At 41.1% G+C, this 10,905-nt stretch overlaps 1 protein-coding gene across 1 annotated transcript in view; it reads left to right on the top strand.

Moving 5' to 3' along the window:
* The window catches only part of LOC119412170 (band 4.1-like protein 1), a 134,321-nt gene that overhangs the window by 116,099 nt on the left and 7,317 nt on the right, over positions 1-10,905 (top strand). Inside the window, exons 5-10 of the mRNA XM_037679147.1 lie at positions 2,402-2,444; positions 2,597-2,672; positions 3,024-3,242; positions 3,530-3,617; positions 3,714-3,866; positions 9,305-9,402. Of these exons, the coding sequence (XP_037535075.1) occupies positions 2,402-2,444; positions 2,597-2,672; positions 3,024-3,242; positions 3,530-3,617; positions 3,714-3,866; positions 9,305-9,402 (677 nt within the window). The remainder of the gene's footprint in view (positions 1-2,401; positions 2,445-2,596; positions 2,673-3,023; positions 3,243-3,529; positions 3,618-3,713; positions 3,867-9,304; positions 9,403-10,905) is intronic.

The following is a 10,905-nucleotide window of genomic DNA, read 5'->3' as shown; positions in this document are numbered from 1 at the left end:
ATGCTTTTTAAACCTCAGCAGATTTTTGATCATACAGTTAAATGCCTGATTACAAAGTAAGTGTACAGTTAGTGATGTCGGTCGAAAGTCAGAGACAAACAGAGACGAGTTATTAGAACGAAGTATCTTGTTTTTAAAGCTAGCAGACAGTAAATAACGTCAACTGGCACCTGCGTTTGTCCCACTTCGTCATAATATTTCTCTGTCTGTACTAACCATTCGTAAACATTCCTGCTGTCTTTTGACTTCTAGTGACCCTCTTGACATCACTAGAACCACCCTCTGCTGGTTGTTTCAACCAATCAGGAAGTACCACGTAACAGGAAGTGTATACCCCTTTAAAAGGAACACTTCGTGGAACTATTCAGTTTGGTCCTGGAGTTCGGTCCTGGAGTTTGGTCCTGAAGTTCGGTCCTGAAGTTCGGTCCTAGAACTCAGTTCAGTCCTGAAGTGCAGTCCTGGAGTTCAGTGCTGGAACTCAGTCGGAGTCTTAAGTCTTAGGGCTAAGTCTTTAGAACTTGGAGTGGATGGATGGGACCGTGTTCCAAGGGGTCCCTCCATTTAGCGGAGTCACGGCTTGCATCGCTGTGCACTCAACCCGAGCAGTAAATGCTCCACTTCTAAGGAAGCTTATTCGGTGGAACCGAGTACCTCATGAGTATATGCATTTATTCTAACGATTCCCAGCTACTTTAACCGGAGACGCTGTAAAGGGATCGTACTAATGGGCTTCTGTTCCGGAGTGGAGGTATCCCCATCTAAGGTAACAAAGTCTCTGCACGTCCTGAAGTGTACCGGAAAGCTGAGCGGGGTGTCGGAGGAAGGGTGCAAATTTCTGGTTTCACACATAGCTTCCATCTAAACCTCCTTTTAAATCTTTAAATCTATGTCTTCTCTTTAAACTTCTATTCGCCAGTAATCTAGATGCCTTCAGAGGTGAATCAGCCTCAATCAGTAATGTTCTGTTGTCTTGTGTGACAAGTTTATTAATCAGAAACAGATCAGCAAATCAATGTGTACATGTTTTGATGTTAAATTTGGATTCTGTTAAATAAATGACCACATTTATTCTGATGGGTCAAAGCTAAAATGGCGTCTCATGTCACTGATTAAACAGTCCACTCACAGTTATCTCAGTCACTTGGCATAAATTTAACTTGAAAAAGAAAAGAATCCGTTGTAATTAAACAATTAATATTCTTTGTGCTTGAACTAGCTTTAAGAATAATTAATTAGTCGTGTGTCTACAGCAAAGCTGTCCTGACATACTACAACAACAGTGGAAAGGAAAAACTCCCTTTTAAAAGAAAGAAACCTCCAGCAGAGCCAGGCTCAGGACAAGCGGCCATCTGCTTTGACCGGCTGGTTTGAGAGGACAGGAAGGAGAGACAGACGAACACAGAATGGTAGGTCCAGGTATAGGTCCAGGCGTACCTGAAAGACAAAAAAACACATTTTAAGGATAGAAAAAATAATTACAAATACAAAACAGTTTGAGCAGAGTAAGTAAAGACAGCAGCAGAGTGAAAGATGTGGTCAGTTTGTCCTCCAGCAGTCTAAGCCTATAGCAGCATAACTAAGGGACAGCTTAGGAAACCCAAGTCGACCCTAACTATAGGATTTAGCAAAAAGGAAAGTCTTAAGCCTAGTTTTAAAACTGGATAATGTGTCAGCCTCACGGACAGGGATTGGAAGTTGGTTCCACAAGAGAGGAGCCTGATAACTGAAGGATCTGCCTACCATTTTGTTTTTGTAAATTCTAGGAACCACAAGTAAACCTGCAGCCTGAGAGCGAAGTGCTCTGTTAGGAAAATATGGAACAATAAGATCTGTAATATAAGGTGGAGCCAGGCGTTCCTGGGCAAGACAATGACATTGCCTCCGATGTGTGTCCCATCCATGTATGAATGTGATAAAATACTTATTATTCTTTGTATAGATCTAATAGAGTGCTGTATGAATGGGTAAATGCGGCACAGATTGTGATGTAAAGAACTATGAGTAACTTGACTAGATAGAAAGGTGCTATATAAGTACCATTTACCATTTACAGCTGCTGCTTCTATGAGTGAGTTCACATGAGCTGCATCGAAGCTCAACTGCCACACTACACAAATTTCACAACCCTCCCATAGTCCTGGAGCAGTTCACTGCAAATCGGGATGTTATGAGATCTGATTGGTAAGTGCCTTTCGGCACAGCAAAGAAGAAATGCACTCGAGTCAAATCAGCTCTCTGCGTGTTGGAACAGCTCAGCAGGGGAGGCCTCGGTTTCTATTCACCATATGGAGAGGCTTTCATTAGGAACACTGATGGCAATTAGAACAAAATGTGACACCAGGGTGTGTATTAGCCATGTTTCCAATCCGCCCCATGTGAAAGCTGATTTCTCTGCTTTCAGAACTGGCTGGATCCCTCCAAAGAGATCAAGAAGCAGATGCGCAGTGAGTGTCGTTTCTGAGTAGCTGCACTAGAAGGAAAACTTTTCCTGCCATGCAACATTTTTGTTCTATGGCCGGACATGTCATGAACATGTCTGTTCACTCTATATGGGTAGATTGAAACCTCTGACTTTCACAATGTCTCCCCCCCTCAGACTCTTTGTGGCAGTTTGTGTTTGCTGTCAAGTTCTACCCTCCAGACCCCTCCCAGCTCACAGAGGATATCACCAGGTAACACAAACATACTTGTGCCAAATCAACACTTGTACTGCCTGTGCTTGTGCTGTCAGATTATTTTCAGTTAACCCAAGAGTAAGTTGCTCACACATCAGCTCTGTAGATTGTAGCTCTTTATTTATTTTGGCAAGGCTTGGTGTTTGCATGCATGTATTGTAACAATTCTTGTGGTGTATTTTCCCCAATGTCAAAGCAGCCACAATATCTCACTATTTTTCAAGGATTAGACTTGCTTCTAACAGCCGTGGATTAGAAACACTGAAAACTTGTTAGAGCTTGCATGGCTCAGGCCCATCTGACTGCCAACCCTCCCTCTTGTCCTTTTCCCTTTTCCCCGTCTGACAGATACTACCTATGTTTGCAGCTGAGAGATGATATCCTGTCAGGTCGGCTGCCATGCTCGTTTGTCACTCATGCACTTCTGGGCTCTTACACCATTCAAGCTGAGCTGGGTGACTATGACCAGGATGACCACGGTTCAGATTACGTCAGCGATTTCCGCTTCGCTCCGAATCAAACTCGCGAACTGGAGGAGAGGGTGATGGAGCTCCATCGAAGCTACAAGTACTAGAATGACACACTATTATTTTAATGCCACTTTAATCTATCCACAGACCTCTCAGTGATGGTTTTCTTTTGTTTTGAATCACTTTTTCATGGGTCTAGTGTTTCACAGATGCTCTGACATTATGCATCATTGACATGCACACAGTGTGGGTGAAAACACTTTCTTAGTTTGAGAGTTCTCTCTGTGCTCTGATGTTACAAGTTAATAAATCAAGTCTATTCCAATCACAGTCTGGGTTTATTACCTGTGAAGATGCTGATTACAGATGTTGTCCTGCACACAGGGGAATGACGCCAGCAGAGGCAGAAATAAATTTTTTGGAGAACGCAAAGAAATTGTCTATGTATGGGGTGGACCTCCATCATGCTAAGGTAGGCTCCTCCAAAATACTTTTATTTAAATGCAAGACAGCCTCATCAGCACATTCAGCATTACTCATAAATCATTTCTGCACGTGTCTGCCGCAGGATTCGGAAGGGATTGAAATAATGCTCGGCGTTTGTGCAAATGGCCTGCTGATTTACAGAGACAGGCTAAGAATCAACCGCTTTGCCTGGCCCAAGATTCTCAAAATTTCCTACAAGAGAAGCAACTTCTACATCAAGATAAGACCTGGGGAGGTATGCATCATGCTGACCCATAATTATAAAGAAATGGAATAGACCATTTTTTCATAGCTGGTGTGTGTGTGGACTTTGAGAGATGTATCAGTAGATGTGGACAAGAGACAACTGGTCTAAACATACTGTAGGTAAAGTAAGTTTTTCTTAACACTGACACATTCTTATTACTTTACTTGTTTTGCTTTAACAATGATTATTTTTATACACTACTAAATCTAGCATCTCAGTATGCTGCAACTGTTGGTGACAGGAATTTGCAAGGAAGTCTCCAAACTGTCTCAAAATATTTGTGGAGGTTCTCAACTCCCTTGAGTCTGAAAGGCTCAGATTCTTATTGCCTAAATTTTGTAAATGTTAAAGCATATTGTGTGACACATTCTCTCTTAAAATAGCCACAGAGTCATTGTGGACATCTCAGACCCACCTTGAAAGTGTTAATGTTGTATTTTGACACCTGCACTGGAAAGCCATCAGTGTTCAAAGACATGTACAATAACTTCTTTTTTTATGTTTTATGTGCAGACAATGCATTCATTGTATAAGTCTATATCTATATATTGTTTATATGGGAGTTTACGGCATTAAAATGTAAGAACCGGATTCCAAAAAAGTTGGGACACTAAACAAATTGTGAATAAAAACTGAATGCAATGATGTGGAGATGGCAAATGTCAATATTTTATTTGTAATATAACATAGATGACAGATCAAAAGTTTAATCTGAGTAAATGTAACATTTTAAAGAAAAAATATGTTGATTCAAAATTTCACAGTGTCAACAAATCCCAAAACAGTTGGGACAAGTAGCAATAAGTGGCTGGAAAAAGGAAATTGAGCATATAACGAACAGCTGGAAGACCAATTAACACTAATTAGGTCAATTGACAACATGATTGGGTATAAAAAGAGCTTCTCTGAGTGTCAGTGTCTCTCAGAAGCCAAGATGGTAAGAGGATCACCAATTCCACCATTGTTGCGCGGAAAGATAGTGCAGCAATACCAGAATGGTGTTACCCAGCATAAAATAGCAAAGACTTTTAAGTTATCATCATCAACCGTGCATAACATCATCAAAAGATTCAGAGAATTTGGAACAATCGCTGTGCGTAAGGGTCAAGGCTGTAAAACTCTACTGGATGCTCGTGATCTCTGGGCCCTTAAACATCACTACACCTCAAACATGAATGCCACTGACAAGGAAATAACAGAATGGGCTCAGGAATACGTCCAGAAAGCATTGTCAGTGAATACAATCCACCGTGCCATCCGCCGTTGCCAGTGCAAAGAGGAAGCCATTTCTAAGCAAGCTCCACAAGCTCAGACATTTGCACTGGGCCAGGGGTCATTCAAAATGTAGTGTGGCAAAATGGAAGACTGTTCTGTGGTCAGATGAGTCACGATTTGAAGTTCTTTATGGAACACTGGGACGCCATGTCATCCGGACCAGAGAGGACAAGGATAGCCCAAGTTGTTATCAACGCTTCGTTCAGAAGCCTGCATCACTGATGGTATGGAGTTGCATGAGCGCTTGGGGCATGGGCAGCTTGCATGTCTGGAAAGGCACCATTAATGCAGAGAACTATGTTCAGGTTCTAGAACAACATATGCTCCCATCTAGACGTCATCTCTTTCAGGGAAGACCCTGCATTTTTCAACACAATAATGCCAGACCACATTCTGCAGCAATCACAACATCATGGCTACGTAGGAGAAGGATCCGGGTACTGAAATGGCCAGCCTGCAGTCCAGATCTTTCACCTATAGAGAACATTTGGTGCATCATAAAGAGGAAGGTGCGACAAAGAAGGCCCAAGACGATTGAACAGTTAGAGGCTTGTATTAGACATGAATGGGAGAGCATTCCTATTTCTAAACTTGAGAAATTGGTCTCCTCTGTCCCCAGACATCTGTTGAGTGTTGTAAGAAGAAGGGAGGATGCCAAACAGTGGCAAAAATGGACTTGTCCCAACTTTTTTGGGATTTGTTAATGCCATGACATTTGGAAACAACAGATTGTCCCCTTAAAATGATACATTCTCTCAGTTTAAACTTTTGATCTGTGATTTGTGTTCTATTCTGAATAAAATATTAGATGTTGGCACCTCCACATCATTGCATTTAGTTTTTATTCACCATTTGTTTAGTGTCCCAACTTTTTTGGAATCCGGTTTGTAAAAAAATAGCAGTTGAACAGCAGTTTATCAGGCCATTGAAGGGTGGGAGCTGTTTTTTGATAAAGTGTCTTAGCCCTGGATTTGAACAGCTAATGAGAAGAGACGCAATTGAAGCTACCAGGAAGTACAGATGACAAAAATTGACATAAAATTGCTAAATCTATTTGTCCAACAATACATTGACAGCTCATTAGCAACTAATATTTTTCCAATTGTTTACAAGTTGATTACGCATTAAACTCAGGTAAAAGTCTTACGTTTTGGCACTTATGACATTCCATCCAGGAAGTCACTTTTGACAAAAACGTATCCAGGTGTAAAAACCAAGTCAAATATAAATAATAATTGTTGAAAACCTGGTCCAAAACTGCCTAGCTAAAATTTAAAAGTGTACTTCAGTAGATGAAATCATAAACATGGGGGCAGCTGCCAACATGGTTATGATGTGAAGGCCTAGAAAATGGTTATGCAAGTTGTGGAGACAAATACAGTCCACATTTTCCAAAACTGGTCTTTTAAAACATGGCAGCATGGTAGTTGGTCACATGGTCAAAAACATTTAAAATTCAGTGACTGTAAAGTAAAGTTAGCAAATGTTCTTGCAATTCTGTCATCATCTAGTCTCCAATAGTTGCAGCCTCGTAAGATATATAACCTTAACTTCTGAATTGTACCAAAATTTAGGAAAGGTACTTGTCGTATACTGTGCTTTAATGTCGAACCCAGGTGCAGGCAGACCATGGAGACTCTATGAATCAATTAAAGAATTTATTATTAAACAAAAGAAGCTGGCGAGGCAGCAAAACTGTTTGCAAAATTCACTGAGTGGATTGATAATAGGGCAGCACGGTGGCGCAACTGGTAGAACTGCTGCCTCTCAGCGAGCAGGTCCTTGGTTCAAACCCCAGTCCAGGGGCCTTCTGGGTGGAGTTTGCATGTTCTCTCCGTGCATGCATGGGTTTTCTCCGGGTACTCCGGTTTCCTCCCACAGACCAAAAACATGCATGTTAGGCTGATTGGTAACTCTAAATTGTCCCTAGGTGTGAGTGAGAGAGTGAATGGTTGTTTGTCTCGTTTGTCTCTATGTGGCCCTGTGATGGACTTGCGACCCGCCCAGGGTGTACCCCGCCCCTCGCACAGTGATTGCTGGACATGGGCACCAGCGACCCCCGTGACCCAAAATGGAATAAGCGGGTAAAGATAATGGATGGATGGATGGATGGATGGATTGATAACACTCTTTATACTTGAAGCAAGAACTCCCAGCTGGTTAGACTAGCTTAAGAAGCTAACTGAAAGTGTAGAATTGACAATTTAGGGTTTAAATTCTGTTTAACATGTATAGTTATCTGTCTGGTCTGTATTTTACTTCTAAGACCACAACCCATCATGTGTTTGTAGTTTTTACTGATACGGTGCTAGTTAAGGCCTCTTGTTTACTTGGCTTTATTTGAACTATGTTACCAGTCAGTTAGGACCCATGAACCCCTAAAAACAAACAAACAAAAAGTTGTACCCTAAATTAGAGTTTAAGCACACCGTGTTGGAGATTCCAGTTGGACAATGAAGGACTAAATTGTTTGCACCTGTGGATGTCACAAACTAATCACAGACTGGCCGATAGGTTTTACTCATGCAAGACACAGATATAAAGTGTGGCCAGTCATGCTAAAAACTGACCTATTAAATCCGTGAGCTTGCTCCTTCACATGGTCAGGATCTATTTTTTTAAACTCTCCTTTCTGTGTTGTGAGGCACTGCAGCTTAACCTCCATGCTTAGCCTCAGCTTAGGTTGCCGGGGTGAGACTCAGTCAAGTGACAGAGCTGCACAGTGAGGTTGTGATCAAACCAAATAAAGAAGCCCTTCAACAGAGCTGCTGCAGCTGCAGCCACAACCAAAAAAAAAATGAATAAATCAAAGAGAGAGGGATAAAGGGTGTAAATATAGAGGCAAAAAATTATTTGCCACCCAGCATTAAACATTAGATTTTATGCTTCCTAAATCAGACCTACCACTTTTTAAATATTTCTGTTTGCTTATGTACAGCATAGGTGTCGCAACCATTATATGAGAAGGGGACAAATCCCCCCCACATTCTAAAAACGTTCATTTGGACCGACACCCCCCCCCACACACACACACCCACACACACACATACACTTTTACTGAAACATTAGTTCAGGCGATGCAGTTTCTCTTTCTTCCTGAACAAATCCATTCCACTTGATTAATAGGAGAATATTCAAACCACTAAAACTCCACTCCAGGTTTTCCTGGTTACTTCCAACTCTAAACACAGCAGCCTGTTGCCACGGTCACAATATACAGTGGTCACAGAATATGGTGTAACACCTTCGGTGTTTCTGTGCTCTCCTTCTGCTTCGGCAGAAAACGCGCACAGGTGGAGGAGATGGAGACACCTCTGTTACTCGCTCGCCAGTTTAGCAAGCTTTTTGCAGGCAGTTATTGACTTGGGGGGGGGGGGGGGGGGGGGGTTTGATCATAAACATATATTCATGTTAGGAGGAGAGGAGTGGAGCGCTATGTCTGTAGCATCTTAGCAGTAGGTGTGACGCTGTAAGATGCTGCAGGTGTAAGAGACGCTGTCTGTTCAGGTGCATTAAAGTTTAAATGTCTTAAAAACCCACACCTTATTGTCCTCAAGCTTCATGAGAAACATTATTTAGATGAGTAGTGTTGAACACAAGTAAAATAGTCCAGTGGTGATGTTTTTTATTTCTCTATAAAGACAAATAGTGCCGACCTGATGCTCTATATTAAAGTGTATTAAAGTTAAAATTACTTTAAACCCACAGCTGAATTTACACAAACTTGGTGAGAAACATGTTTTAAATGTGTGGAATTAAAGGAAATTTAGGTGAAATGTTGCTTTTTGTACACTAATGATCACCTTTTTTTTTTTTACGTGCACACACGCACGCGCACACACGCACGCGCACACACACACCTACACACATCATTGCGTGTCCCCCCCACATTACGGATGCTTCTGACGCCCTTGATGTACAGTATTGGCGTAAAGAGTTTATTGTTGCAATAGTGTTAATGTAAGTGCAAAGTAAACATTGTTTGTATTAATATTTTTGTCCTTTAATAACTTTTTTAATAGATAGCTCAATTTAAATTTTCCCAAATCTGAGATGGGGCTCATTAGGTAACTGTACCAGATTCTAAGTTGGTGCCCATACATGAAATGTTACTCTAATTTTTATATGTTTATGTTCTCTCACTCATCCAGTATGAACAATTTGAAAGCACAATTGGCTTTAAGCTTTCCAACCACAGAGCTGCCAAGAAGTTGTGGAAGGTCTGCATTGAGCATCACACCTTCTTCCGGTAAGATTCACTTTGCTTCTCTGTCTGGAAGGTTTATGACTGAGTGTTATGTTGTTTATTTGTCATATGCAGGTTAACACAAGGTCAACAATGCAATGAAATGGATAAGATGAACCGATTTGACTCGCTGAAAAACAACAACAACAAAAAACTAAAGCATGCATTAAGGGTGCAAAATAAAGTACAAAAAAATTGAAAAGAAATATAATATTTACAAGATCCTACTTGCACTGTTATATTCTACCATGTTGTTTACTATATTTCTTTTGGAGCTTGTTAATATAATATTTACTATTCACAGGGGGCTGAGTGATACTAGCAATAACAGCAATGTAAGAGGGGGACAGTTGAACACGGAGGCCTCCACCCCTGTTTAATGATGGACGGTTTCTTTTCACAAAGATGGCCTCCTTTACTCCTCACTCAAACCATCGTTCCTCTCTATCAAAGATGTGAACATCTTCATCCCTGAAAGAGTGACCGCTGGCTTGGAGCACCCTGTGAATAGTAAAAAGCCATCAGTGTGATAATGATCCATCGTTAGGCTGATGGTCCTTCTTGATCATGTGAGCAGCTGGTTTTGGCTGTCAGCAGCAAACTGGTTGATCCACTGCGAGAGGTTGCTATTTATAAGACTGAGCTGAATACAGCACCTCAGACTGAGGAAGTCTTTCGGATGAAAGACGAAACGTTTCTACAATTTTTTTTTTATTGTATTGTTTTGTTTTTTTTTTAATGTCCAGAGGGCCAGATTGAACTTTTTAGATTGTATGAATAAGTATTTCAAGGTAGTAATAATATTAGCTTAAATGCACATGATATATATTGCACATAACTAACATATACTATTCAATTCAGTTTATTTATATTGTGCCAATTTACAACAAAGTTGTCTAATGGCACTTTACAGAAACATCCACATACATAGAAAAGCCAAGTAGTAAAGCCCTCTATCTAAGGCAGCCAGCAGACTGTTTGAATATTCACTTTGTCGCAGTCACCCATCCTAAGCAAGCACAAAGGAGACAGTGGAAAGGAAAAACTCCCTTTTAAAAGGAAGAAACCTCCAGCAGAACCAGGCTCAGGACAAGCGGTCATCTGCTTTGACTGGCTGGGTTTGAGAGGACAGGAAGGAGAGACAAACAAACACAGAATGGCAGGTCCAGATGTAGGTGCAGGTGCACCTGAAAGACAAAAACACGTCAACTACAGAGGTTGTGTGACAGGTTATTGCACAGGTAGTGAGTAACACTGAGATGAATTATGATAGTAAGGTAGTGACATACATGATACAGCCACATTAGTGCAGCAGCAATAAACATATTAGTTGTCACAGATGTGGCTTGGTGCAATGTTATTGTCAATAGTTCAGTATTATTATCAAGAGTTCAGTAATCTGACAGCTTGTTGGTAAGAACTGTCTTTGAGTTTTTACATGCGCGATGGCAGACTCCTGTATTGTCTGCCTGAGGGCAGTAGATGGAAAAGTCCTTTTGCTGGGGG

The sequence above is a fragment of the Nematolebias whitei genome, chromosome 7 (genome assembly GCF_014905685.2).
Source record: "Nematolebias whitei isolate Nwh7 chromosome 7, NemWhi1, whole genome shotgun sequence".
NCBI lineage: Eukaryota > Metazoa > Chordata > Actinopteri > Cyprinodontiformes > Rivulidae > Nematolebias > Nematolebias whitei.
This window is presented reverse-complemented; position numbering and strand designations above follow the sequence as displayed.